Here is a 26,123-nt window from a genome sequence, read left to right as displayed (position 1 = left end):
ATTAAATAGACCCGTGCAGGGTATTGTGGGCGTTTGTGCTCCATGGTCCATCTGCTCCCAGTGCTGCTCAGATGACCCACTGATCTGGGTGCTGCACTGTGGGCTAGTGTGTCCTGCAGAACCCCCACCCCCGAAGATCCTACACCCAATTTAAGCTGAGCTCTCGTGTTCTCTCTCCTCTCCCACCCCCCGTTCCTGGCTGTCGCTCCTGGACAGGTTCCTCTCCGGCAAATAATTATCCGTGCGCTGGATCTCATCACAGTCATCGTGCCCCCGGCTCTCCCTGCTGCGATGACCGTGGGCACAATCTACGCCCAGAACAGGCTGAAGAAACATGGCATCTTCTGCATCAGCCCTCCCCGGATCAACCTCTGCGGGAAAATCCGCCTGCTCTGCTTTGATAAGGTGAGTCCCTGGGCTCGTGCACCGGGGCTGCAGCTGGCTTGACAGCCTGCCAGCTTGTGGGCTGATCAAGTTGTCTTCTCCCCCTTGCTGCAGACAGGGACCCTCACAGAGGAAGGCCTGGATGTCTGGGGCGTCGTTCCCGTGGAGAATAACTGCTTCCTGCCCATCACCCATGAGCCCCGCTGCTTGGCCGATGGCCCCTTGCTGTACTCGCTGGCCACCTGCCACGGTGTGTCTCTGCTGATGGAGCAGCCCATAGGAGACCCCATGGACCTCAAGATGGTGGAATCCACCGGCTGGGTAAGAGGGAGAGGAGTCAGGGTGTGAGCCAAAAGGCTTTGGACTGATTTTGGGAGTGCAGGGGGAAGTTTGGAAGCTTTCAGGGGAGTGTGTATTGGCTTGCGTCTTTGGGTGGTTTGCAGAAGTGGTGAGATAGCGGCTGGCCTTCTGTATCCCTCTGAGCCTTAGGGCCCTCCTTCCTTCCCCCCCCCCCCCCCCGCCCCATTTGCTTCCTCCTTCCATCTCGCCCAACTTCACAGGCTCTGCATCGCAGCCTTCATCCCTCTAGCCAAAAGAGACCAGAAGACACACCTTGGGGAGCCCATTTGTGCTGCAGAGAGGCTGCCGTCGAGGTATCGACTGAAAGGGATAGCCACTAGTTTACTCTACTGGGGGAATGTTCAGGAGACCAAATAACCGAGCTCAGCCAGATCTATTGTCTAAAGACAAAGCAATGCGGTACAGGAAAGAAAGAGAATTCTCGCAGTGTGGTCAGTTCAGCTTACACAGAAGGTCTGCGCCCCTTAAACTTGCCACCATAGCATGGCTGTTTACAAGTTACACAGTGCTGGTCAAGTTACTTAAAGTTTAACTAACCAGCTGGTGCCAGCTTTGTCTTTGGTGCCTCCCTGTGCCTTCTCATCTCTTGCTTTGAATATTGAATTCCAAGCGTTAGGGGGCTTGAAGATACTCCTTACAGCGGTCCTACGTCTTACATGATTCCTTGTGCCGCGTTGTTCCTTTGTTCCAGATGTTACTTTTTGGTACCTGACGCGCGTCCGTGTAACTCTTGACCGTTTCTGTATTTGCCTGTACCAAGTGCTTAGGTATACGTGTCCCAGGGCATCTTGGGATGTGTGTCTTAGCATAAGTGAGCAAGAACAAGCATAATCCAACTTAACATGATTGTCCGACACTTATATATCTCATGTTAATACCTTGCAAATAATACCTCGTAATGTGATGTGTGTATAACCCGTATGCGTTGGCTAACCGTCCCCCACTTGACCGCGTAATAATTATATCGGGGTCACACCGTAGCCAAATTAATATATGAGGCAACGGTAAGGGGTTTCATGGCAGATTGACACTGTTCTAGCAAACTGCATAAGCAGCAGTATTAGTACAATTAAAACGAATACACCTTGTCGTAGAAGCAAAACCTTCGACACAACTTCTGCCCAAGTGCGGGAAGGTCGTCCCGCCGGGTCACCTGCATGGATAAGGTTATCCAAGGTTTGGGCTGCTTTAAGAATGCCAGTGCTCATTTGAACCAAGTGGAGTACCTTTGTGTTCCGATAAGGTTTTAAAATGCAAAGTTAGGGGATCCCTATATACACTTAAAAACTGGCGCGCACATATTTTTTACTTCATCCTGGTGCTGGGACTTACTTTGAACTGTGTATTTATTTTGTAAACCTGGGATGGGCATTAGTATTGTATGACACCGTACCGACCTACGTGGGGAGTAAAACAAAAGTTTTGAGTACAATTATAATTAGTAACTACACAGTGCTGCCTATTCATATTCTAGGTCAGAGGTGGGCAAACTACGGCCCGTGGGCCACATCCGGCCGGCGGGATCGTCCTGCCCGGCCCCTGAGCTCCCGGCCCCTCCCCTGCAGCCACGCCGCCACGCCGGCAGCGCTCTGGCCCGCCGCTCCTGTCGGGCAGCATGGCGGCGTGGCTGGCTCCGGCATGGTAAGGGAGCAGGGCGGTTGGACAAGGGACAGGGGGTCCCGAGGGGCAGTCAGGGGACAGGGAGCAGGGGCGGTTGGATGAGGGTGGGGTCCGGGGGGCGGTTAGGGGCGGGGGTGTGGATAGGGGTTGGGGCACTCAGGGGACAGAGAGTAGGGGGGGTTGGATAGAGGCTGGGGTCCTGGGGGGCAGTTAGGGGCGGGGAATCCTGGGAGAGAGCGGTCAGGGGACAAGGAGCGGCGGGGTTAGATGGGTCAGGGGTTCTGAGGGGGGCAGTCAGGGGGCAGGAAGTGGGAGGGGGCGGATAGGGGGCAGGGGCCAGGCTGTTTGGGGAGGCACAGCCTTCCCTACCCGGCCCTCCATACAGTTGCACAACCCCAGTGTGGCCCTTGGGCCAAAAAGTTTGCCCACCCCTGTTCTAGGTTACTCTTATTGCGGGTGATTGCCTCTTAGCCACTACCGTCTCATGCCATGGGAAGCTTGCTAGCTTTGCTTTCTCATTATACTGGTCCAGGCCTGCATGGGCACACACTGAAGATGCAAAGTGAAAAGGAATTACATAGGTATTGATATTCCTTAACAGAAAAACTGATTATTTTTTTCCCCCCTCCAGATTTGCATTGAAACGAGTAGCTGAAGTGGATCCATTTGTTCCTTATAGATTCCTTTTTTTTTTTTTTTTTTGGTAATCTGCACAGTAGCCAAGTTGTCAAATGTTTCAGTGTCAGTATCTAGTATTTGTAACAATACCATAAAAGAAATAGACACAGAACCAGACACTGAGCAATATGGTTTTAGGATGCAGTGTCTCTGACCCCAAAGTACAAATTGTGCAAAAGAGAATTTGTCTGCACAGTTTAGTGCATTGCCAATTTATAATTGTTTTTTATTCTACACAGAGAGCAATACCACCTTGCTAATTGCTTATCATTAATAAGTAGGGCCCTACCAAATTCACAGCCATGAAAAACGCATCACAGACCATGAAATCTGTCCTTTTGTGTGCTTTTACCCTATAGCCTATCGATTTCAGGAGGGGAGACCAGCTTTTCTTAAACTGGGGGTCCTGACCCAAAAGGGAATTGCAGGGGGTCGCAGCATTGCCACCCTGACTTCTGCACTGCCGCCTTCAGAGCTGGGCGGCTGGAGAGTGGCCGCCGTTGGCCAGGTGCCCAGCTCTGAAGGTAGCGCCCCGCCAGCAGCGCAGAAGTAAGGGTGGCAATACCAGACCAAGCCACCCTTACTTCTGCGCTGCTGCCTTCAGAGCTGGGTGGCCGTAGAGTGGCGGCTGCTGACTGAGGGCCCAGCTCTGCTGCTGACGGCGGCTCGGCCTTCAGAGCTGGGATCCCGGCCAGGAGCCACCGCTCTCCGGCTGCCCAGCTCCGAAGGCAGCGCCGTCGCCGGCGGCAGTGCAGAAGTACCACAACTCCCCCTCCTCCTCCCCCCCCAACTCCTTTTTGCGCCAGGACCCCTACAATTACAACACCGTGACTTTTCAGCTTTAAAGAGTTGAAATCATGACATTTATGATTTATTTTTTTAAATCCTATGGCCATGAAATTGATCAAAATGGACTGAATTTTAGGTAGATTAGGCAGGTTTTCCTTTTGAATCTTATGGTAGTTAATGCATAACTCCCATAAGCAGCTCATTTAGTTTTTGGGTTTTTTTACCTACACAATTTTTCCTGATTATCTTACTATATTTTGTGACTAATTCATACATTTTTTTTCTTGTTTGGTTAATCAGTTTAGCAGTGTTATGCCTCTTATATAGCACATCCCATGTTTATAATAGCTCGGGGGTCCTCCGTGTCGCAAATGATTGGTTTAGAGACCGTTGCAGCTGCCTGATGTTCAAAATAGTTCATGACTTTTTTTATTTTCTATAGCAGCCCTGTTCCAAATAGACAATTTAGGTCCAAATAGTCCTGAAATACAATCAATAATTCCATTTCGTTTTTGGAGTCTCCTATTTGAAAGATGCCAGACTGTAGAACAGTCTTTTGCCCAGCTATTGAGTTTTATGCACAATCTTGATAAGATGCTATTATACTAATTAACAAAGACCGCCCACAATGATATGCTTGCTTTTAAACAAAAAACAAATTTAGCTATATTCTAATGAGAGAGAGTCAAAACCACAGGTGTATGCATAAACCCACTGTATTTAATAATATACAGTTTAAATAACAGTTAGCCCTGCCCGGACTAGTGGTCTCTTTAATGGTTCTATAGTTCGTTGCTTACACAGTCGTCCATAGATGGTAGGTTGAAGTGGTTTAAGAACTTACCATTATTAAGGCAATTCTAACCATCAGAGGAGTGAAGTTTTGGAATAGCCTTCCAAGGGAAGCAGTGGGGGCAAAAGACCTATCTGGCTTTAAGATTAGACTCGATAAGTTTATGGAGGAGAAGGTATGATGGGATAACATGATTTGGGCAATTAATTGATCTTTAAATATTCATGGTAAATAGGCCCAATGGCCTGTGATTGGATGTTAGATGGGGTGGGATCTGAGTTACTACAGAAAATTCTTTCCTGGGTATCTGGCTGGTGAATCTTGCCCATATGCTCAGGGTTTAGCAGATGGCCATATTTGGGGTCGGGAAGGAATTTTCCTCCAGGGCAGATTGGAAGAGGCCCTGGAGGTTTTTTGCCTTCCTCTGTAGCATGGGGCACAGGTCACTTGCTGGAGGATTCTCTGCTCCTTGAAGTCTTTAAACCACGATTTGAGGACTTCAATAGCTCAGACATAGGTGAGAGGTTTTTCACAAGAGTGGGTGGGTGAGATTCTGTGGCCTGCGTTGTGCAGGAGGTCGGACTAGATGATCATAATGGTCCCTTCTGACCTTAATATCTATGAATCTATAAGTGTAGTTGGCCAATCTGTAATTTATAAAGCACTTTATCTTTTCTGTTTCTTCGGACGCCTGGGAGTTTCTTCCCTGTTCACTGATATATTCTTGTCTCTGGTTTGTGGGATTCACCTTTCAGCTGCTTAAGTTGGCTAACTTGATAAATTTCTCCACATTTCTTTTGTTTCCAGTAACCCAAATTTATACAGAGATGAGCTCAGTTTATTTACCATGTAATAGGGACCAAGTCATTTATAACACAAGTTATGCTTTGGTACAGCATATGACAGAAGCATGACCTGGTTCTTTTTTTTTTATTCGTTTGTTATATATAATTTATTTGTACTTCCTTAACATGGGCATTACTAGTTTTCCATAATAAATATAGTACTTGACAGCTCAGTCTGATGCTCGCTATCTTCTGTGAGAAGATGTATTGCTCTTCCTCCTGCCCCAAGCACTCTGTTTTAAGAAGAGAGTTAGCAATAGACTTTTTACCCAAGCTTTGGAGAGTTAATTTGCTTGTTGTAGCAATTAAACTTTCGGTCAATATTTGAAAGCACAAACTTTAATAACCAACACTTTTGTTAACAGAGCACAAAAGAAAATAGTGTAAAAACTAAAGCAAAATGAAGTTTAAATGCAGATTTATTCGAACACATTGAGGGTAATGAACTTTTATGACATTTGCTGATGCTTGAGAGAGACCAACGGAACCCTGTTGCGGTTTATTTGATTAGCTATCATGTTTTGCAGTATAACCAGACATACTGTGTATATTTTTAAAAAGAAAATTAGCTATGACCTAGCTATAACTATATTTTAATAGTAATAAAGGCACAAACAAGTTTATAAAGCCTTTAAAAAGTTATGGTTTTATTAATATTTTTGCCTCAATATTGAGGTTCTCCCCTTCAGTTTTCTTTTTATTTTTTTTCTTTGAGCAAAAAAGTTTTGATTAATAATAAAAAAGAAACCTTTGTCTGCAATTGAATTGTTTAGTGGGGCAGAAATATATGTACATATGTTAATCACTGTCGCCTTTTAGAGCTTTGCAAAAAATTGAATTGGTATTGTGAGGAAATGGTTATAACCCAACCACGATGTTAAAATACTGTGGGACCACTAATATATATTTGATAACGAGTGCAAATTTGATTTTTGTTGCAACAAAGTAAAATCAAAAAGTCGTATGGCACACGCACTGTGCATAAAACATAGGACAAGCTTACGATTAAAGACGAGTGGTGCCAAAATTGTATTTATACCTCTACAAGCTAAGTCGTTAAGAACTTAACGTTAAGGCAATGTATTTTAGAAAACAAACATTAAAAGAATTAAATACGTAATATGGCAGGTTCTTTGTTTTGCTACCTTTTTATTTAAAACTACTTATAAGAATTGATAAAAATCCCTATGAAGTTATTTGCGTACGTCTTTGTATTAGTTTAATTAACTTAAGGCATTTTACGTTACTTTTACCTTAAGAATACTACTGTATAGGAATAAAAAAAAAACATGTTTCATATATTAGTGGCTAGTATTTAGAATTAGCATTTTTGTTTCTTGGCAACCATATCTTCGGGAAAGTTTGGAGTTCCTTTAGTTGTTGCATTCCTAAAGGGTTAAACCTATTAGTCTTGCTGGACTTATTTAAAGTAAAGTTTTTATTGGAAGTACTTTGATTATTTCTTTGTTGATTTTTTTTTTTCCATTTCCCCCATCTCTTTGTGCAGTGGGTGTTTCTGTAATAACTATAACCCTTAAAACAAAGAGGGAGGACAGAGATGGAGGAAGCAGCATAGGAAGGGAGGGAAGCATAAGCCAGTGGAGATTAATTAACTTTGTGAGGGCATTTGAAAGTACAGCACCAGCAAGCGTAGCAAACTGAGCTGAGTACAAGAGAAGAAAGGGTGCGGGGGGGGCAGGACAGAGAAAGGACATAAAGGAAAAACCTGACCCAAATGTAAAAATGTTAGTGAAAGAAGGTTATGCCGTTAACTCTGTAGCCAGTGACTTCACTTTATCATTCATTTATTGTGCGATGTTAGGATTATTCACTGTATGTGAAATAGATTTAAATTGTTGGATTAGAGCAGTATAGGATTGATTAGTAGTTAGAAGGGAGAAGTATGCATTAGGTATCTAAGTAAGGAGGGCTGAAATTTAAGGCCTACAGGCTGAGCCCTGTAAAATGCCAGCTTCGCCGTGCTAAGCCATAGGTTTAAGAAATGCTTGACATAAGTAAGTGACCAAAGAATGACCCTGATGCCACAAGATTATGGGAAACGAGGTGCCAATGGGTGGAACTGCAAAAAATTAACAGTAATTTTTTTTGCTTACAAGATACCCAGTAGTTATATTTTTCTAACACACGCCCTGGATCGGGTTCCCAGACTGGGGGTCAGGACCCCTCGGGGGGTCACGAGGTTATTACCTGGGGAGTCGCGAGCCCTCAGCCTCCACCCCAAACCCCGCCTTGCCTCCCGCATTTGTAATGGTGTTAAATATATAAAAATGTGTTTTTCATTAATAAGGGGGGTTGCACTCAGAGTCTTGCTGTGTGAAAGGGGTCACCAGGACAAAAGTCTGAGAACCCCTGCCCTCACTGCAGGGTGCACTATGTGTGTAAATGCTAATGAGGTGTAGTTAGAATCACGTTATAAAAAGAGGGTGCCCAGATTGGGTAAAATGAGTTCCCTACGGGAAAACTCCAGCAGGAACCATCCCTCTACTGAGGCTCAATGGGCAAGGCAGCCATCAGAGTTTGAGTATCATTAAGGATGTGAGTCCTGTATAACTATATTTGTAGCTCGTGCATTGGTCTTTATAGGATTTCTATACGCTTGGATAATTATAAGCGTAATTGTAACGTTAATAACGTTGATAAAACAGACTAGACCTTGTACTTGTGAATGTCTGTGTGGTGGTCACTATCCTTGATTTTTGTGATCCTAGAGACTATAATCTGAAGCAAGTAGCAGAGGTGACTTCGCTCTTTTGAGCTTGAAACTGTAGTGACCAGAGCCGAACCTGCAGTGGTGTCATACCACTTTACTACATTCACTTTAAATCAAATAAAAAGTTACAGCTCTGAGAAGGGAGTGGGGTCTGGTGGGTTAGAGCGGGGGGGGGGGGGGGGCTGGGAGCCAGGACACCTGTGTTTTATCCCCACTCTGGGAGGAGAGTGAGCACTGCTACTGTCCCCGCACAACCTGAATTTGTTCCCCAAGTCCCTGTTGCTTGTGCCTGCACTCCTAATGCTCTTTCTTGCTGCAGTTAACTGTTTCTGGGCCACTTAATACAAGTTTTAAGGCTTTTTAACCTGTCTTTGCCAGCCTAACTTCTATCCCTCTTGTTGGCTGTACCTTACCTGACAATCTCCTGGTCTTCCCTTCACTTCTTGTAAACTGTAAGCAAGGTACAACTGCATTACAGTTGCTGATATTGTCCGTTTGCTGTTTTAATTTCCTCCTTTGATCTCGTTCTAGCTTTAACCTCCTTTTAGTCCTTTGACTTGTTTCCTTCTTTGTTTAACTTTCATTTCACAGAAAGAATCCCAGGGTTGTGACCCGCGTGGGTGAACCAGCCCCATAATTAGTTACATGTTTTCATACAAAAGATTCTAGAGCTCTTTTATGATGGTTTTTGGCCATCATTACTGCTAATTCTCGGGTTTTGGCATTTTGCTGTTTTAACGTTTGTTGTATCTGGGCATTCAGCCCAGAAAAAGATTCCCTTGTAATTAGTCTTTCTGTATTCTTAAAGTATGACTTTATGCCCAGAAAAATAGTTTGCTTTTATTAGTTTAACTGGTTATTTAAGGTGTTGTGCCAATTTAACACTTATTATAAACCCTCCTTACCCCCCCAAACGGGCTAGCCTGCTGCACGTGTAGTTAGGACCGCTAGCCCCCAAAATCCAACCACTATGAGATTGCTATCCTGAATCCAAATGGCCCGTTGCCCCATGCCAAATTGGTTTAGCAAACGGCTCCTGCCTGGCTCGCCAACTATTCACTGAAAGGTGTAACCAACTAATTGGCTACACTTGTGGTTCAATATTAATAATGTTCAAGAGACCCAATAAATCTGGCTGAGCATGGTTATTGTCCAAAGACAAAGTAATATGATACAGGAAAGAAAGAGTTAATACGTCACCAGTTCTTCCCAGGAAGTGAATTCTGGCTTCAAGTTCAGTTCACTTTACGCAGAAGAGGTGCGTCCCAAATGCCCACTTAAACTAGCCATCGTTTATTGCATGGGTGTTTACAAGTTACACAGCGCTGTTCATATCACTTAAACTTCATGTTGAACTAGCCAGCTGGTACCAGCTTTGTTTGGTGCCTCCCTGTATCTTCCCATCTCTCATTTTGAATAATAAATGCCAGGCATTACAGGGTTTAAAGATACTCCCTAAAGCAGGGGCGGGCAAACTTTTTGGCCTGAGGGCCGCATCGGGTTTCTGAAATTGTATGGAGGGCCGGTTGGGGAGGCTGTGTCTTCCCAAACAGCCAGGCATGGCTCGGTCCCTGCCCCCATCCAACCCCCCCACCCCTGCTTCTCACCCCCTGACGGCCCCCCTGGGACCCCTGCCCCATCCACCCCCCGCTCTCTGTCCCCTGACCGCCCCCAGACCCCCCGCCCCTAACTGCCCCCCGCCGCCCCAGCCAACTCCCCTCTCCTTCCTGACTGCCCCCCCCAGGACCCCTGCCCCATCCAACCACCCCTTCTCCTTGACTGCCCCCGCCGCCCCATCAACCCCCCCCTTCCTTCCTGACTGTCCCCCCGGGACCCCTGCCCCCATTCAACCACCCTGCTCCCCGCCCTCTGACCGCCCCGACCCCTATCCACATCCCCGCCCCCGGATCACCACCCCCGAACTCCCCTGCCCTCTCTCCAACCCCCCCGCTCCCTGCCTCCGTACTGCGCTGCCTGGAGCACCGGTGGCTGGCGGCGCTACAGCTGAACCGCCCGGCTGGAGCCAGCCGTACAGCACGGAGCACCGGGTCAGGCCGGGCTCTGCAGCTATGCTGCTCCGGGAGCTCGCAGCCCCTCCCCGCCCGGCAGTGCAGTGAGCTGAGGCTGCGGTGGGAGGGGGAACAGCAGGGGAGGGGCTGGGGGCGAGCAGCGTGGGCCAGGAGCTCAGGGGCCGGACAGGACGGTCCCACGGGCCGTAGTTTGCCCACCTCTGCCCTAAAGCGTTCCTACATCTTACACTATTTCCTTGCACCGCATTGTACTTTTGTTCCAGATATTGCATGTTAGTACATGATGCTCGTCCATCTAACTCTTGACGGTTTCTGTATTTGCCTATGCCAAGTGCTAAGCTGTACTTGTCCCAGGGCATCGTGGGGTATACGCCTTAGCACAAGTGAGCAGGAATAAGCATAATTCATAAGGAAGTGTTGTTTGCTACTTCTCATAGCACAAGAACTAGGGGTCACCAAATGAAATTAATAGGCAGCAGATTTAAAACAAACAAAAGGAAGTATTTCTTCACACAACGCACAGTCAACCTGTGGAACTCCTTGCCAGAGGATGTTGTGAAGGCCAAGACCATAAGAGGGTTAAAAAAAGAACTAGATAAATTCATGGAGGATAGGTCCATCAATGGCTATTAGGCAGGATGGGCAGGGATGGGGTCCCTTGTCTCTGTTTACCAGAAGCTGGGAATGGGTGACAGGGGATGGATCCCTTGATGATGACCTGTTCTGTTCATTCCCTCTGGGGCACCTGGCATTGGTCACTGTCAGAGGACAGGACACTGGGCTAGATGGTCTGACCCAGTTGGGCCATTCTTATGTTCTTATAATTCATACCCAGCACAGATACACTATTAATACCATGAGCATAATACCTATTAATGTGATGTGTGTTTGTGTGTAATCTGTATGCATTGGCTCCAGGGCATTTTCCCTCACCCCCACTTTTGCTCTCAAAGTGCAGGACTCTGGCACTGAATCTCAGGCCTCCTGTGTAGCAAAGCGAGAGGTCCTTGGATGGCCGCGCTCTCCATGTTTGTTTGCTGCCCACCTCACCTGGGAACTGTTCAGGGCACCCACTGGCCTGAAGGGAGAGATGGAGACATTGGGGCAAATAAGTGTTTGCCACCAGCTTGGTTTGTAGCTGAAAGCACTTTGCCTCACATGAATTGTCTGTGCACTGAAAGGTCTGGAGGGTGTCCAGCCCATGTGACTTAGTTCAGAGAGACGTGATCGTTCCCCTCTATTCGACATTGGTGAGGCCTCATCTGGAGTACTGTGTCCAGTTTGGGCCCCACACTACAAGAAGGATGTGGAAAAATTGGAAAGAGTCCAGCAGAAGGCAACAAAAATGATTAAGGGACTGGAACACGTGAGTTATGAGGAGAGGCTGAGGGAACTGGGGATGTTTAGTCTTCAGAAGAGAAGAATGAGGGGGGATTTGATAGCTGCTTTCAACTACCTGAAAGGGGGTTTCAAAGAGGATGGCTCTAGACTGTTCTCAGTGGTAGCAGATGGCAGAACAAGGAGTAATGGTCTCAAGTTGCAGTGGGGAAGGTTTAGGTTGGATATTAGGAAAAACTTTTTCACTAGGAGGGTGGTGAAACACTGAAATGCGTTACCTAGGGAGGTGGTGGAATCTCCTTCCTTAGAAGTTTTTAAGGTCAGGCTTGACAAAGCCCTGGCTGGGATGATTTAGTCGGGGATCAGTCCTGCTTTGAGCAGGGGGTTGGACTAGATGACGTCATGAGGTCCCTTCCAACCCTGATATTCTATGAACATTGATCATGGGAGTTGTAGTGTCTAGAATAGCTACAGAACCAATAACACCGATAAAAGTCTCGTGTCTCACCCAACAACGTTACCAGGCTCTGTCATTGTTGAGCAAGGTGGTGCCCTCAGTTGGGAAAGTCGAGAAAAAGCCACTTAAATTGCAGCACTTTGTTTTTCCAACAACACATTTAGTCTACTCAAAGCCTCTCCAGCAGTGTATAAATAACAATGCTGTGTAAGTACTTCAGGGAGGCCATAGCAAAGCCCTGAAGAGGATTGTTTGTCTGCACTGGGTCCAGTAACAACACACAGACTGGTAGGTTAAAATATGTAGTTATTTAGGCTACAGTTTAGGGAAAGATTCCAAAGATTCACGGGGCCCCATTCGTGAAAAAAGTCGGGGCCCCAAGTCCAACCCCCGGAGAGGTGGTCAGAGCACAATTCCTGGAAATGTTCAAAGAGAGGTTAGATGAGACACAGTCTGTCCCCACTTGCCTGCCTCATGGATCAGGTGTGACTGAATGAATGAAACAGGCATTCTGCTGCAGGCAGGGGCTGTGGAGAGGCGGCTCCTGCAGCTGGGGAGAGCTGGATTTTTTTTCTTTTTTAAACAACATATCAGTAGATCTAAAAGGTCAACATGTTTCCGAGTTACTCTCTTCCATCCAGCACTGTCCTGGCTCCTGTGTCTGTGCATTAAAGCCATGGAAGCACTAGCTCCATCGGCAAAGCTAAGGGTATGTCTACACAGCATTCTGGAGCAAGCCTCCCAGACAGGGTCGACGGATTAAAGGGGCTTGCGCTAGTGTTTGAAAAACAGCCGTAGAGACACTGCTTTGAAGTCGCAACTTGGACTCTGAAGCCCACCCCCTAACCAAGGCTTCAAGTGCTAGCATAAGCCCGTCGACCCTGGCTGGGAGGCTCACTCCAAAATGCTGTGTAGACATATCCTAAGAGGCCGCATCTGAAATGCAAATTGCTGCCTTTGTTTAGCGAGCCCATTAGTTTTGTATGGCTCGGTGCTGTGAGCTCAGCTGTTGGGTGGGGAATAGATGCTGGGCTTGCAGAAAAGGGGCATCTTCTAAAGTGCCTGACTTTGTTGGTTTCAGACCCTGGAGGAGTCCACATGGGAGGAGGCCAAACTGCGCGCAGTCCAGCACTTCGGGACAAAGGTCCTAGCGGTGATGAGGCCGCCCCCTCTGGAAGAACAGCCGCACGGCATGGTAAGCCCCTGCTTAGCTGGTGTCCTGATTGCACAGGGATGGAAGTGCCATGGCTGGAGTGGGAGGGAGGGGATGTTTTGTACTGTACTTCAGAGGGGAGCAGCTTAGTTTCTCTTAACTACTAGGCTGGCACCTGCTGCTGGGGTGACATAGATTCCATGGCCAGAGGGGACCATTGTGATCATCTGGTCTGAGCCCTGGCTAACACAGGCCGGAGAACTGCCCCAAAGCAATTCCCAGCATGTACCTCCTAGAAAACACTTCCACTTCTGATTCCAAAATAGCCAGTGATGGAGAATTCATCATGATCCTGGGTAAATTGTTTCAAGGGTTAACCCCCTCGCTGCTAAAAAATCGACGCCCCACTTGCAGTCTGAAATTGTCTAGGCTCGTGTCCAAGCCTTTCTATGCCACACCAAAGAGCTCACGTAGAAGAGGCACCAGAGCTGAGCGTATTGTTTTGGTTCGGGGACCTCAGCGAAAAATCCCGGGGGGATCAGCTCACTTCGAACCATACTGAATTCTTTTAACGTTTCATCAAATTGAAAACTCAAAACCCTTTTGTTTCAGATCAACCAAAACCTCTCAGGTCGATTCAGAATGAAATTTTTCCCTTTTTGTTTCAAGTGGACCAAAAGGTTACGGGGCAGGGAGGGATAGCTCAGTGGTTTGAGCATTGGCCTGCTTAAACCCAGGGCTGTGAGTTCAATCCTTGAGGGGGTCATTTAGGGATCTAAGGCAAAAATTGGGGATTGGTCCTGCTTTGAACAGGGGGTTGGACTAGATGACCTCCTGAGGTCCCTTCCAACCCTGATATTCTGTGAAAATAAATTTTTTTTTTTTCAAGTTTTCCATTTTGATTTGGCCATTTTCAGGAGGGTTTTTTTTTTTTCTTTTTTTAAATTGGCCAAATATGAGTTTGAAACACTGGTCCCAAATGAAAAGTTGAAATGAAACATTTTAACACTAAAAAATAATCATTTTTCAGTCGAAATTATTTCGCCAAATTCGACCCAAATTCGTGAATAGTTTCAGAGCTCCCCAACATGCATTTTTGACACCCCCAAAAAACAAAATCTCCCACGGCTCCCATTCAGATGTGCCATTCCTACCACCCCGGGAGCAAGCAGCGCTTCTGGCGGGTGGGTATGGGCCACCTTGTGACTGGAACCCTGCCACCCACGGCTGATGTGCCATGTAATCTTAGTGTCGCGCGGCACTGTCTGGGCATGTCAGGGCATGTCACTGGATTCCATTCCCTCCCCAGAAACACAAGGTGTCCGCTGGGATTCTCCGTCGGTTCCCGTTCTCCTCCTCCCTGCAGAGGATGAGCGTCCTGGTGAAGCTGCCTGGCGACGCCCCTTCGGAGGCGTACATGAAGGGGGCTCCAGAGATGGTGGCCAGTCTCTGTAAGGAAGAAACAGGTAAAGGGCAGGGACCCACATCTCACAGCTAGGGATGTCTGACCTGCCTGCTGGGCTTGGCAGTCGGCCGTGGAAACCACCCGTTAGCATTTCCCTTTGCTCTCCAAAGACGACCTAGAGAGGAGGCAAATGGCTCAAATTTCATGAGCAGCAACAATAGTGACATCTCTGTTTATGGCAGCCTGATGTTGGAGGCCATTGTCTACAGCAGACCAAGCAAGGAGATCAGCTGTTAGGACTTGGGGGGCGGGAGGAGCAGGTACTCACTGAGCAAGGCTAAGAATCTCTGCCACCCAAATCTCTCTAGATCATGTACCTTGGTTGCCAGCTATTTCAACTTCCTGCCCCTTATCTTGGGAGGAAAAGGGAGGGGATCAAGCCACCCTTTGGGCAGTAGGTGAAATGAGTTGCCTCTTGAATTTCCAGTAGCCCTGAAAGTGCTGATATACACTAGATCAGCCATTGTTCCCAGACTCATTCTGCATGTGGTCCCTGGGACCTTGGACGTAGTCTGCGTTTCTGAACTGATACAGCCCTTTTTTGCAGTCCCTCTGGATTTCTCCCAGTTGTTACGACACTACACTACAGATGGTTTCCGGGTCCTGGGGCTAGCCTACAAAACGCTAACTACCGTCAAAACCTTTGAAGAAGCTCAGCAGCTGACTAGGTGTGTGAGCCTGCATGAAGTTTTCCTTCCTTCTCACTTTCCTCTCCTCCTTTCGTTCCTTGTACGAGCCTTGGGGCACTTCAAGTTCCCTGAGTCAGCTAGAGCTGGGCAAAAGTTTTTGACCGAAATTCTTTTCTGAGAAGAAAAAAGTTGCTTTGTGACACTGCACCGTTCCACAAATTTGTGTCTGTTTCACTGAGTTGTTTCAGCTGGGGTGGGGAGGAAAACCCATAAATAATAATCAAAAAATGGATGTGTTTGGGGGGTTTTGTTTTTTTTTTTTTAATCCAAGGCTTCATTTAGAAATGTTCTTTAATTTTATTAAACTGATCAAAACTGTTGAAAAATGGTCAAATGTTTCATTCAACCAAAAATGATTTTTTCGTCTGTTTGGAATTGTCAGCAAACATAAAAATCACTTCTTGGCATCGCTCCACGGTCAGCATTGAAACAAAACTCAGTTCCTGGAAGGTCTCTCTCCTGTGTAATAGGAGGTCAGGCTAGATGATCGCAATGGTCCCTTCTGATCTGAATCTATGAATATCAGGAGATCTAAACGGCTTTTAAAGGATCAGATACTAAAGTAACGGCCAGTCTAATTCACTCCCCTAATCTTGTTTTGGCATCCGACACTTATGCCAAGTGCCATCTTGTGTCCTGACAGGGATGCCGTAGAGAGTGGAATGACTCTCCTTGGCTTCCTTGTGATGAGAAACGTTCTCAAGGCGGAGACGGCCCCCGTGATCCACCTGCTGAGAAATGCAAACATCCGCACCATCATGGTGACAGGTAACCAGCAGAGCTGCTTCTGGGGTTGGGACAGGAGAGGCCGGATCTGTGGAAGGGATCACGGGTTTAAAGCTTATTGCAACTGCAAAGGAGTAAACAGCCTTTCTAATAAGAGTGGGCTCTAGTGGTTAGAGCAGAGGACTGGGAGCCAGGAGTCCTTGGTTCAATTTTTGGCTCTGCCACTGACTCTCTGTGCTTGGGCAAGTTGCTCTGTTCCTTAGTTTAGTCATCTGTAAAATGGAGCTAGCAAAACAGACCCCTTCACGGTGGGAGGGGGACTTGGAGGCTCATGTGTCCACAGTCCCTTGTTTATTAACAACCTTGGCAAGATCAGCAATGTTAAGTCTGGTTCTGGTTGTGAAACCATGAGCTAATGCAGCACTGTTCTGAGAGGTGTGAACTCCCCCATTCCTCTCTCCTTGCCAGGGGACAACATGCTGACCGCGGTGAACGTGGCCAAGAGCTGCCGGATGGTGGAGCTGAAGGAGCGGGTGGTTTTCGTGAATGCCTCGCCACCCAGCCACGACAAACCCGCCGCCCTCAAATTCATCCTCTCCGACGACCCCCAGGGGCAGGAGCAGCCACAGGTGAGTCTCGGCCGGGACTGTGGGAAAACCCAGCAGCCGTGTGTGTGAATCCCTCCCCCCATGCAATACTATGGGTTATGGAACAAACAGGGCCATGCAAGAGCCCTCTTCCGTCCCCTTCTCCCCCAGCTGGGCTTGTGAGGCATCCAGCTGGTTCAGTGGTGAGCAGAGAGCTGGATGACACGTGCCCCATAGCACCAGGACTCCAGGGCCCTGCAGTGGGGCTCAGTAACTTGCCCTCGTCCGTTCCTCTTCTTTATTATCTGCAGTGTCGTGTTGCCCCGTGGCCCCTGTCTAGAGCTGGGCCCCATTGTGCTGGGAGCTGTACACGTGTCCTGTACCTTGCTCCTGCAGGCAGGCTGGTTCCCCACCCCCAAGAACATACTCATCCCCTAGTCGTAGCTGACCCCCTTACGCTGGAACAGGCAGGCCCAGGCCGGAGCACGGCAGGCGCGGCTGCTCCGAACTTCCAGCTGCTTTAGGCAGTGGGATCCGATCTACCCTGCACTTCCTCAGCCAGGGCAGGGCACGTCAAAGGAGCCACCGCTCGGGCTCAGCGAGCTGGGGACTGGGTCGTGGATCAGGGCGTGACCCTGATTTGGGGCCGACGGGGGTGGCTCAGCTCAATCAAAATCCAGCTCTCGTTTGGGTGTGGAGAGGGATGATCTCCCTCGGCCATCTCTCCCCGGCTGCTGATCACAGACCCTGGGGCTAGGTTAGACTGTGGAAAGAAGTGAAGTCCACGAAGAGCTGAGCGGCTGGTGGTGTGGTTTGCTCTGCAGGGCCTGTACCAGCAGGATGGCTGTTTCCTCGAGCAGCAGCCCTGCCACTTGGCACTGAATGGGAAATCCTTCGCTGTGGTTTGTGAACACTTCCCCCACCTGCTGCCCAGGGTGAGTCCTTCCCTCTCCCGCCTTCCCCATCTCATGAAAACAGCCTGCTGGTGGTGAAGTCTGCATTGCAGCCGCAGGGCAGTGGGGACGGCGAAGGTCTCCTGCCCACCACCAGTCTGTGCTTGACGCTTCTCCTCCTTGTTTTCTGCCCGAGCCTGGCAGTAGCGGAACAGAGGCGCACAAGCTGCAGCGTTCCCGGACTGCCATGAGTTTGTCTCCCTACAGATCGAGTAAGGAGGCAGCCCCTGCCCTGTGGGATTTCAGGGCCCTGTTTCATTGCAGCTAGGAGCATGGGCGATGCATGAACTTCCGGCTGAGGAAGGCTAGCCCGTGGCCCCACCCCTTCCGCCCAAGACCCTGCACCCGCCAGAGCCCCCCATCCGCGGCCACCAGCCCTTGCACCCGGCTAGCGCCCCCGAGCACCAGGAGGGCGGGGGGCACAGCCGCAGCCCAAGTCAGGGCCGCCGCAGAGGAGGGCCTGGAGGTGGAGCATGGGTGGGGCCACACCTGGCTGTTTTGGGAGGCACAGCCTTCCCCAGCCTAGGATACCACCACCCATGGCTAGGAACCTCTCCTACGGGTAGCTCCTTGGGTTCCTGTCATCACTGGTCATTTATGAGGCGTCTCCTGGACCAAACACTCCCGAGTCCCCATGGGAACCAGCAGTGGATACTGCATAGCCACATTGCTTGCCCCGACCTAACCACTGTGGAAACAATCCAGGGACCAGAGTCACAACAGCGAGGAGAATGGCCCTTCTCTCGGGCAGCAGCCACGCCCATCGTCCCACAGCCACTCCCATCGTCCCATTGCCCTAAAGCAGTGGTCCATTAGTCTCTACTGAGTAGCCACACTGGTGGTAGCTCTGCTTACGTGCTTCTGATGTCATGACTTACCTGACCATGAAGCCCTTTCCCTTTCAGATCCTGATTCAGGCCACGATTTTCGCTCGCATGTTGCCTGACCAGAAAACACAGCTGGTTTACAGTTTACAAGACCTCAAGTAAGTTGGGGGGAAGAGGAGGGTGACAGGACAGTTTAAGACCTAACACTTCCTTCCAAAGCAACGTCTTGTCAATGCAAAGTGGTACACTTCCTTTCTCATGGGCTATTGGCAACTGTGAAATCACCTTCTGACCGACCACGCCATCGGATCCATTTCCATCTTTTCCCTCCCCCACCCAAAAACTGGGGGTTACCCTACTTTCATGCTGCAAAACCTGGATCCATCTTTTTCCCGAAATTCACAGGGGTTTGGCCCTTTTATAGAGGAGGGGGGTCTGAGCTGTGATGTTCAAATCGGAGTTTTCCCCAAGATCTGAGCTTGTTGAGAGCCTGGCTTTTGATCCATACCCATCTCTGGTTTCTCTAGGCAGGTGGAAACAATGATTTTTCTAACTATAGATTGTGGGGGAGAGATAAGAAATTCATGATTCAAGAAACCCTCAGGAAAGTCCTAGAGGACTCGGAACCAAAATGCTATGGTGCTTTGGCCGTTTTGGAAGTGGAGATCTTGGGTTTTTTTAAGCCAGAGGGACATAGATTTAGTTAATCTAAGTAATTGAGAAATTAGCGCATTTGTCCTTAAAGCTGAATTGGCTTCTCTTATTGACTTGAGTCTAAACAGTTTTAAGTAGAGTTATTGTGGGGGGATGGAAGATTTTTTTAAAATAAAATAAGCATTTCAACTTCTCTTTCAGGTTTGTTTTTAGTACCTACATAGGTCCAAAGAAATTTAAGATCACAGTCCACTAGTATGTATGTGGTGGTCAGCATTTCTGATGCTTTTTCATCTAGCAAAAAACGGTGCATAGCAAGAAATTCTCTGGCCTGGGTTATGTAGGAGGTCAGCCTATATGATTCTTAAAGTCTCTTCTGGCCTTAATCTGTGGATTCTGTGAAATGCTGAGTGCCCTCCTCTTTTTCCAGAGTCAGTGCAGGCTGAAGTTGCTGCATGTGACAGGTGGGGGAAGCGTGTGTTGCCCATATTAATAGAGGCACTAGGTCCCTGCCCCGAGGAGGTTACAATCTAAACGTTATACCAGGTTGCAAATGTCTCCCCTCCTGTAAGGGGATTTGAGTTAATCTTTATGGAATGATTGTTATGGGGAGCAATGTTTCGTAATTAAATGGGGGCAGGGCAGAGAGTCGGACTCCTGGGTTCTACTCCTGACTCTGCCACTGATTCTGGGGCAACTTGGTCCCCCCCAGCTCTGTGACTCCATTTTCCTATCTCTAAAATGGGACCGATGATCATTCTAGCCCATCTCCCAGTGGGTTTGTGAAGCTCGGTGCTATGAAGAGCTTTGCACGGGCCTGGCGCCTTTGTTGGAAGATCTCAATGTACCGTCAGTGCTTTTAACGCTGCGTGCCCCATGCTTTCCGACCCTGGATCCAGGACGCTCCGTTTCCTGGCAGGGCGGAGGTGGGAATCCTTTGGCTTATACGGTTCGTGTGTGCGTGTCTCTTGCCGCAGCTATTGCGTGGGGATGTGCGGGGACGGTGCCAATGACTGCGGAGCGCTGAAGGCGGCCGACGTGGGGATCTCTCTCTCGGAGGCAGAGGCCTCCGTGGCTTCGCCGTTCACCTCCAGAATCGCCAACATCGAGTGTGTGCCCATGGTCATAAGGTGGGCTGCGTCCGCCTGGAACCGCATGGCGGGGGGGGAATGGAACATGGGGGCGGGGTGGAGATGTGAACACGGCAAGGGGCTGGCAAAGCCCTGGCTGGGATGATTTAGTTGGGGTTGGTCCTGCTTTGAGCAGGGGGTGGGACTAGATGACCTCCTGAGGTCCCTTCCAACCCTGAGATTCTATGATTCTAAATTGTCTGGAAGGGCGTGTAGTGGCTGCCAGTGTGCGGCCTGGAACGCGGAGATTAATTAATGTTAATTAACAATATTCTGAGAATCTCAGTGCTTGTATTTTAGTGACCTGACCATGGCCTCTGACTCCCCATTCCCAGATCATAGAATCATAGAATACCAGGGTTGGAAGAGACCTCAGGAGGTATCTAGTCCAACCCCCTGCTCAAGGTAGGATCAGCCCCAACTAAATCATCCCAGCCGGGGCTTTGTCAAGCCTGACCTTAAAAACCTCTAAGGATGGAGATTCCACCACCTCCCTAGGGAACCCACCCCAGTGCTTCACCACCCTCCTAGTGAAACAGTGTTTCCTGATATCTTCACCCCTTGCCCTCTCTCCTCTTCACCCTGCCGGGAGTGTCTGTGACCTGCACGAGGTCCTAGCCATGAGGCTTGCTGCCGAGCTGTATTCATGAGCAAAGGGAGTCTCTCCTTCCCCTCACTCTGTCCCCTCCTCCTTGCCCCTAGCTTAGGGGCTATGTCACTTATAGGGCTTTTGAACTAGCCATGGAGGCGGCTGCTTGGCCCACAAACCTGGTCTTCCTCCCTGCTCCAAAATGAAGTCCTGTCGATTCATACCTCTCCTCCTGCACAGAACTGCCTGGCCCCCTTGTCTACGAATGGCGGGTCCGTCAAGTCTTTCTTTCTGATCTCTCTTTCAGGGAAGGCCGATGTTCTCTGGTCACCTCCTTTGGGGTTTTTAAGTACATGGCCCTGTACAGCCTGGTGCAATTCGTCTCCGTGCTTCTACTCTACACAGTGAGTGTTTCGGGAACCATCATTTGTGGGTTGGAGGAGAAGGGGGGACTGGATGGTTCTGGGAAGCTGTAAGGAGACCCTGGAGCCTCCCGCCTCTAAACCCCCTGGTTTGAATCCTGCAAGGGCCTCTTGCTTGCTGCTGTCTCGCAGCTGACTGGCCAGGGCAAGTGAGGTGATGGAGCTGGCTGCTTTGGGAGTGTGGGCAGAGAGGCCAAGAGTCAAACGGGCCCTGGAGACTGAACTCTCCTGGTGCCCTGAGAGATGTGGCGTGTCCAGACAGGGCCAGAGCGAGGCGCGCTGGTTGACTGGAGGGGAGGTAGCATTGCTGTTCCGGGTATAACCAGAGGCCCCAGATCACTGAGGCTGTTAGTCAAGCTCCTTTCACCAGCATACTGCCAGAGCTGGGAGTCCCGAGGGAGGCAAAACACAGAGCTCCCGTGCTCCCCAGTGTCTCCGAGAGCCCCCCTCCAGTGAGAGGGGGTGGGCTTCAGAGGAGATCTCCTCCAGGCCTCAGCTGCAGCGTCGGGGCTCAGCAAAAGTGGGGGGTGGTTGAGATGAATGGGCGGAGGGAAGCATGTGCATCTGGGGGTGAGGGGGGGGCTCAGAGGTTGGGGAGCATCCTGTGACGTGGGATAGTTCGTGGCTCTGTGGGGGTCCTCTTTGTAAACTGGTGTTTGTAACTTTGAAGGACAGAATGATAGAGACCATAATGCACCACTGCCCGCTGGAATTGGAACCGCCCAACCATGTGTCATAGCCCCCTTTACTGCCAAGAGCAAACTGGGATTCTCCTTTAGCTCATCTAGTCAGGGCCTGTGCTTTTCATAACTGAGCTCTCTCTCTCCAGCACACAGGCTGGTCTGAGCAGCTGGGCTCTGCAGCATAGCAGCCACCGTAACGTCCTAGTCAGCCACTGATTTGTTGCAGTATTTTGAATTCGGGTCTTTCCTCACAAGATTCTGCTTTAGTGACTTTCTGTCACTGTTGGATTTGAACCAGTGACCTTGAGATGAGGCTCTGTACCCCACTGCCCAGTCCCTGAGCCATCCCCGTCTGCTCCTGAGGGAATATTCCATTTTTCCTTCTTTCCTGCCCACGCCCAGATTAACACCAACCTGAGTGACTTCCAGTTCCTCTTCTTTGACCTGGTCATCACTATGACCGTGGCTGTGCTGATGGGCAAGACCGGACCTGCCAAGGAGCTGGGCGCAAAGCGCCCCCAAGGGGCACTGATCAGCATTGTTGTCCTCGGCAGCCTCCTCCTCCAAACGGCTCTGCTGATCACGGTTCAAGTCATGAGTTACTTCATCACAGTCTCGCAGAGCTGGTAAGTGTCTGCCTGGGGCAGAGCTAGTTCCTTGCCTGCAACTGGCTACAGCAGCTAAAAAGGGAGGCCCAAAAGCTCATTTTGGCCTCGTGAAAGGCACCGTGTTGGGAATCCCGCAGACTAAATCAGAGCTGGGGGCATCCTGTCTCCTCCCTGGCCAGCACCATCTGCATCAGGCACCAGAACAGCAACCTGCCCCCAGAGGAAGTTCCTTCCTAACCCCCGTCAGATGGGTCATGCCCTGGAGCATGGGGGTTTATACCCTTTCTTGTCCACTAATCCTCAACTGGGAACCAAATGCGGCTTTCGGCAGTGGCTCGCTCCAGGCCAAGCCAGCTGCACGTTGCAGGCAGGTCCCACCGGATCGTGCCGCTCCCCGCGTTGAGGCTCGTGCCTGATCCCTGCCCCTTCCCTCCTCACCCAGGTACGTCCCGCTGAACAGCACAGTGAGTGCCCCCCAGAACCTGCCCAACTACGAGAACACCGTGGTGTTCTGCATCTCGGCCTTCCAGTACCTGATCCTCGCCGTCGCCATGTCCAAGGGGTACCCCTTCCGGCAGCCGCTGTACGCTAACGGTAAGAGCCGAGCCGGCCTCCTCTCCGCAGGGGGTGATTCCCGTGGTCACTTGGCTCCTGTAACCGGCCCTTTGGGGGCGGGAGCTGCGTGTCCTGGGTCCGTGATGTCTCCTCTTGCCCCCCCCAGTGCCGTTCCTGCTTGTCCTCGTCGCTCTCTTCGGCCTGACAATCGGGATAACTCTTTACCCGCTGGGTTTCGTGAAAGCCATGCTGAAGCTGAAAGACGTAGGCGACATGAGCTTCAAGCTGCTGCTGCTAGGCATGGCCACGCTCAACTTCGTCACAGCCTTCATGCTGGAGGTAGGAGGGCCGGGGGGAGCTGAATTCAGAGGGAGCACCCAGCTACGGGGGCAGGGTTCCTGCGGGATCCCCCTCTTACTAGTACCCCTCACTAAGCCCCCCATGGGCTGATGTTCCCGATGGGCTGGGGAGTGCTGGGCACTGCTCCTTCTAGAGCAGAGGTCCCCAAAGTGTGGGGCACACCCCCCTGCGGGGGCTTGGAGGACCGTCTGGGGGGGGCACGGCGGGGTCCAGGCTAGCCCCCACGGAGGTGGGGGGGAGCACCACCCAGCCTCTTCCCACCCCCAGCTCTGCTCCGGTTAGGCTCCCGGCCGCGGCCCCAGCCACACACAGCCCAGGTCCCAGCCTCAGCCAGAGCCCAAGGCCAGGAGTGGAGCCACACCTGGCCAGGGGCCTGTCTGCCGGCCCCCACCACAGCCTGGCTGCAGCTCTGCTCCTGCCCCCAAACCCACTCCGAGCCTCAGCCCCCTTACTCCTATCCGCATCTCTCCCTTCCCGCCCCCACCAGCCACGGCCCCGCTCCCAGCCCCGGCTTTGCGGGGAGGCACGGACAGGGGTAAGGGTGGTGTGACCCTCCAAGGTTTGGAGACCACTGTTCTAGAGCCAATCAGTGCTACAGAGTGCATCAGCCAGAGGGTACCACTCTGGACTGGCATGAGTATGGGCTCCCTGCCTGGGCCCTTCTGACCTGTGTCCCAGCACAATCCTGATCCAGGCCTATCCTCCCAGCCCAGATTCACCCCTTCTCCCAGGGACAGGTGGCCAATGAGCCATTCCCTTCCACTGCAGTGCTGTGGGTGTGATGGGAAGGGAGCTCGACGCTGGTACGAGCTCCCCTCATTCCCTGCTGAGGCTGCCTTGACCCACGTCCCTCTCGTCCTCCCCCCTCCAGACCGCCCTGGATCACGGCATGCTCACCTGCCTGCGGCAGCTGCGCCGGAAGAGGGCCTCCAAGAAGCTATTCAAGAGGCTGGAGCAGGAGCTCAGTCAGCAGCAGCCATCCTGGCCGCCATTGAACGAGCCGCTCTTTGCCACGCCCAAAATGTCCATCTCCGGGAGCTAGCCCCAGCTCCTGGAGAGCCCTCGCTCCAGGGACAGTGTCCGTGAGTCCAGCAACAGCCTGGAAGAGCTTTCCGGCCTTCCCCGATACAGCTCCGTTTATTTATGTTCATCTGTCCGTCGCTGCCTTCCCCATGGGCTCTGGCTACAGCAGGGTTCTCAGCGCCCCGCCCCAATGAGAAACCTCCCGCTGATCGCCCCCAGGTGCTCGTCTCAGGGGAAGGAGGCGGGAGGCAGAAGAAGGGCCGGGGAGCCCATCGCCCCTGGGGTGCAAGTTCTCCCTCGCTCTGGAAAGCAGGACAGGTGCGGTTACCCCAGGGAAGCCCTCAGCAGCACTACCACAGAGCAGCTGCCCTCCGCGCGGGGACTATTCCAGATCTCTGGCGTGCGTGGGTCAAGCGCCAGTCAGGATTAGACGCGGGCAAGTGACTGGTCCAGTTGCGCCTGTGACTCGGGAAGAGGAGCCGTCGGGGACTGCTGCTGTGTCTTAGTCACAGTGCCCCGTCGAATGGTTAGCTTCCCCGTATGGGGCCCCAGCTGATTCCTTCATCCCCCTTGGGACCCCACTCTTCCACTCGCTGTGGGTGGCTGGCTCAGATCCACAGCTGGGTGATTTGCCCTGGACTGAGCAGGGAGCAGTCCTCACAGATATGTTACACCTTGTCAGGAAGGGATGCGGGGGGCAATGTTTGAAAAGGGGGAACCCCTCCCACCCCACACCGTTGTCCTTGGTGTTAAAAGCCACTAATAAAAGATGGCTGCTGTTGCCACAGTGCTGCCCTCGTCTTGCGGCTCTTCTCGCTGTGAACAAGCCGCCGGAGTCGAGGCGGTGACCTCCGAACGGCCACGCGGAGCAGACACTGTTAGCTTGCCGGACCTGTTTGCAACCCAGCTGCTGTAGCAAAGGAGAGTGTTACCTGGGACGTGTGATGCTCAGCGCTCATTGAGAGACCAGGCATGACTAGCTGCTGGAACGTGACCAAGGATGGGATTAGAGATATTTAATTAAGAGCTGTATTTATTCTGCGCCCCCCCCCCCCCACCTGTTCATCAGAGCAGGTAGAATTGTAGCAGTTGGCCGTAGTGTCCATCCAAACCGATCCTTGCCTCCACTCTTGGGGAGCGCATGGATTGCTGCCACTGTTCCAAAAAGCTGGGTCGTTTGCCACCACTGTAGCCGAGAAGCTGCGTGCCAGATTCCAGTTTGAAAGCCAGGTTTGTGCACTTCCACTGCTGATGGGTCCTCTGCTAGAACGTTACTGGTGACGCTTCGGCAAAGTGATGGAATTGAAACGGAAGATGTGTAAGATGTAAGCTCTATTTTTATTCGTCAAAGAGTATAGAGAGTGGGGAGGAGGTGGTGTGTAAATCATGTACAATCTCCAACTTTGCTGTGTTGCTTTTTTGAGTGTATCTAATAAATCAACATTATTTTCTTGAAAACTAACTTGTGCCATTTAATTCTGAGGGGCTACATTCCCCAGTGCATCACAACTAGGTAATGGAGAACAGGTACGGAGATCGAACCGGGCTACCCGGAGACTAACACGTGTCTACCAAGAAATAGGAAAATGTATTTGTGATTGCATGGAAAAATTCCTTTCTTCAAATAACAAGTTAACAGTAATATTCAGTATTGTTCATGTTTTTTTACTGAGT

General features: G+C 50.5%; 1 protein-coding gene across 2 annotated transcripts in view; it reads left to right on the top strand.

The window, feature by feature from the left end:
- Positions 1 to 25,907, top strand: part of ATP13A2 (ATPase cation transporting 13A2) — a 71,125-nt gene extending 45,218 nt beyond the window's left edge. For both annotated transcript variants that reach the window (XM_037881012.2, XM_037881014.2), the window contains exons 15-29: positions 217 to 405; positions 499 to 705; positions 13,107 to 13,220; positions 14,488 to 14,644; positions 15,191 to 15,311; positions 15,976 to 16,100; positions 16,527 to 16,687; positions 17,470 to 17,580; positions 18,504 to 18,583; positions 20,057 to 20,209; positions 21,106 to 21,202; positions 22,306 to 22,529; positions 22,954 to 23,105; positions 23,233 to 23,405; positions 24,298 to 25,907. In XM_037881012.2, coding sequence (XP_037736940.1) covers positions 217 to 405; positions 499 to 705; positions 13,107 to 13,220; positions 14,488 to 14,644; positions 15,191 to 15,311; positions 15,976 to 16,100; positions 16,527 to 16,687; positions 17,470 to 17,580; positions 18,504 to 18,583; positions 20,057 to 20,209; positions 21,106 to 21,202; positions 22,306 to 22,529; positions 22,954 to 23,105; positions 23,233 to 23,405; positions 24,298 to 24,468 — 2,235 coding nt within the window. In that variant the 3' untranslated portion in view covers positions 24,469 to 25,907. The remainder of the gene's footprint in view (positions 1 to 216; positions 406 to 498; positions 706 to 13,106; positions 13,221 to 14,487; positions 14,645 to 15,190; positions 15,312 to 15,975; positions 16,101 to 16,526; positions 16,688 to 17,469; positions 17,581 to 18,503; positions 18,584 to 20,056; positions 20,210 to 21,105; positions 21,203 to 22,305; positions 22,530 to 22,953; positions 23,106 to 23,232; positions 23,406 to 24,297) is intronic.
- Positions 25,908 to 26,123: the final 216 nt, after the last annotated feature.

Source organism: Chelonia mydas, chromosome 18 (assembly GCF_015237465.2).
Source record: "Chelonia mydas isolate rCheMyd1 chromosome 18, rCheMyd1.pri.v2, whole genome shotgun sequence".
Classification (NCBI taxonomy): Eukaryota; Metazoa; Chordata; order Testudines; family Cheloniidae; genus Chelonia; species Chelonia mydas.
Note: the sequence above shows the minus strand (reverse complement) of the source record. Positions and strands in the feature narration are given on the sequence as shown.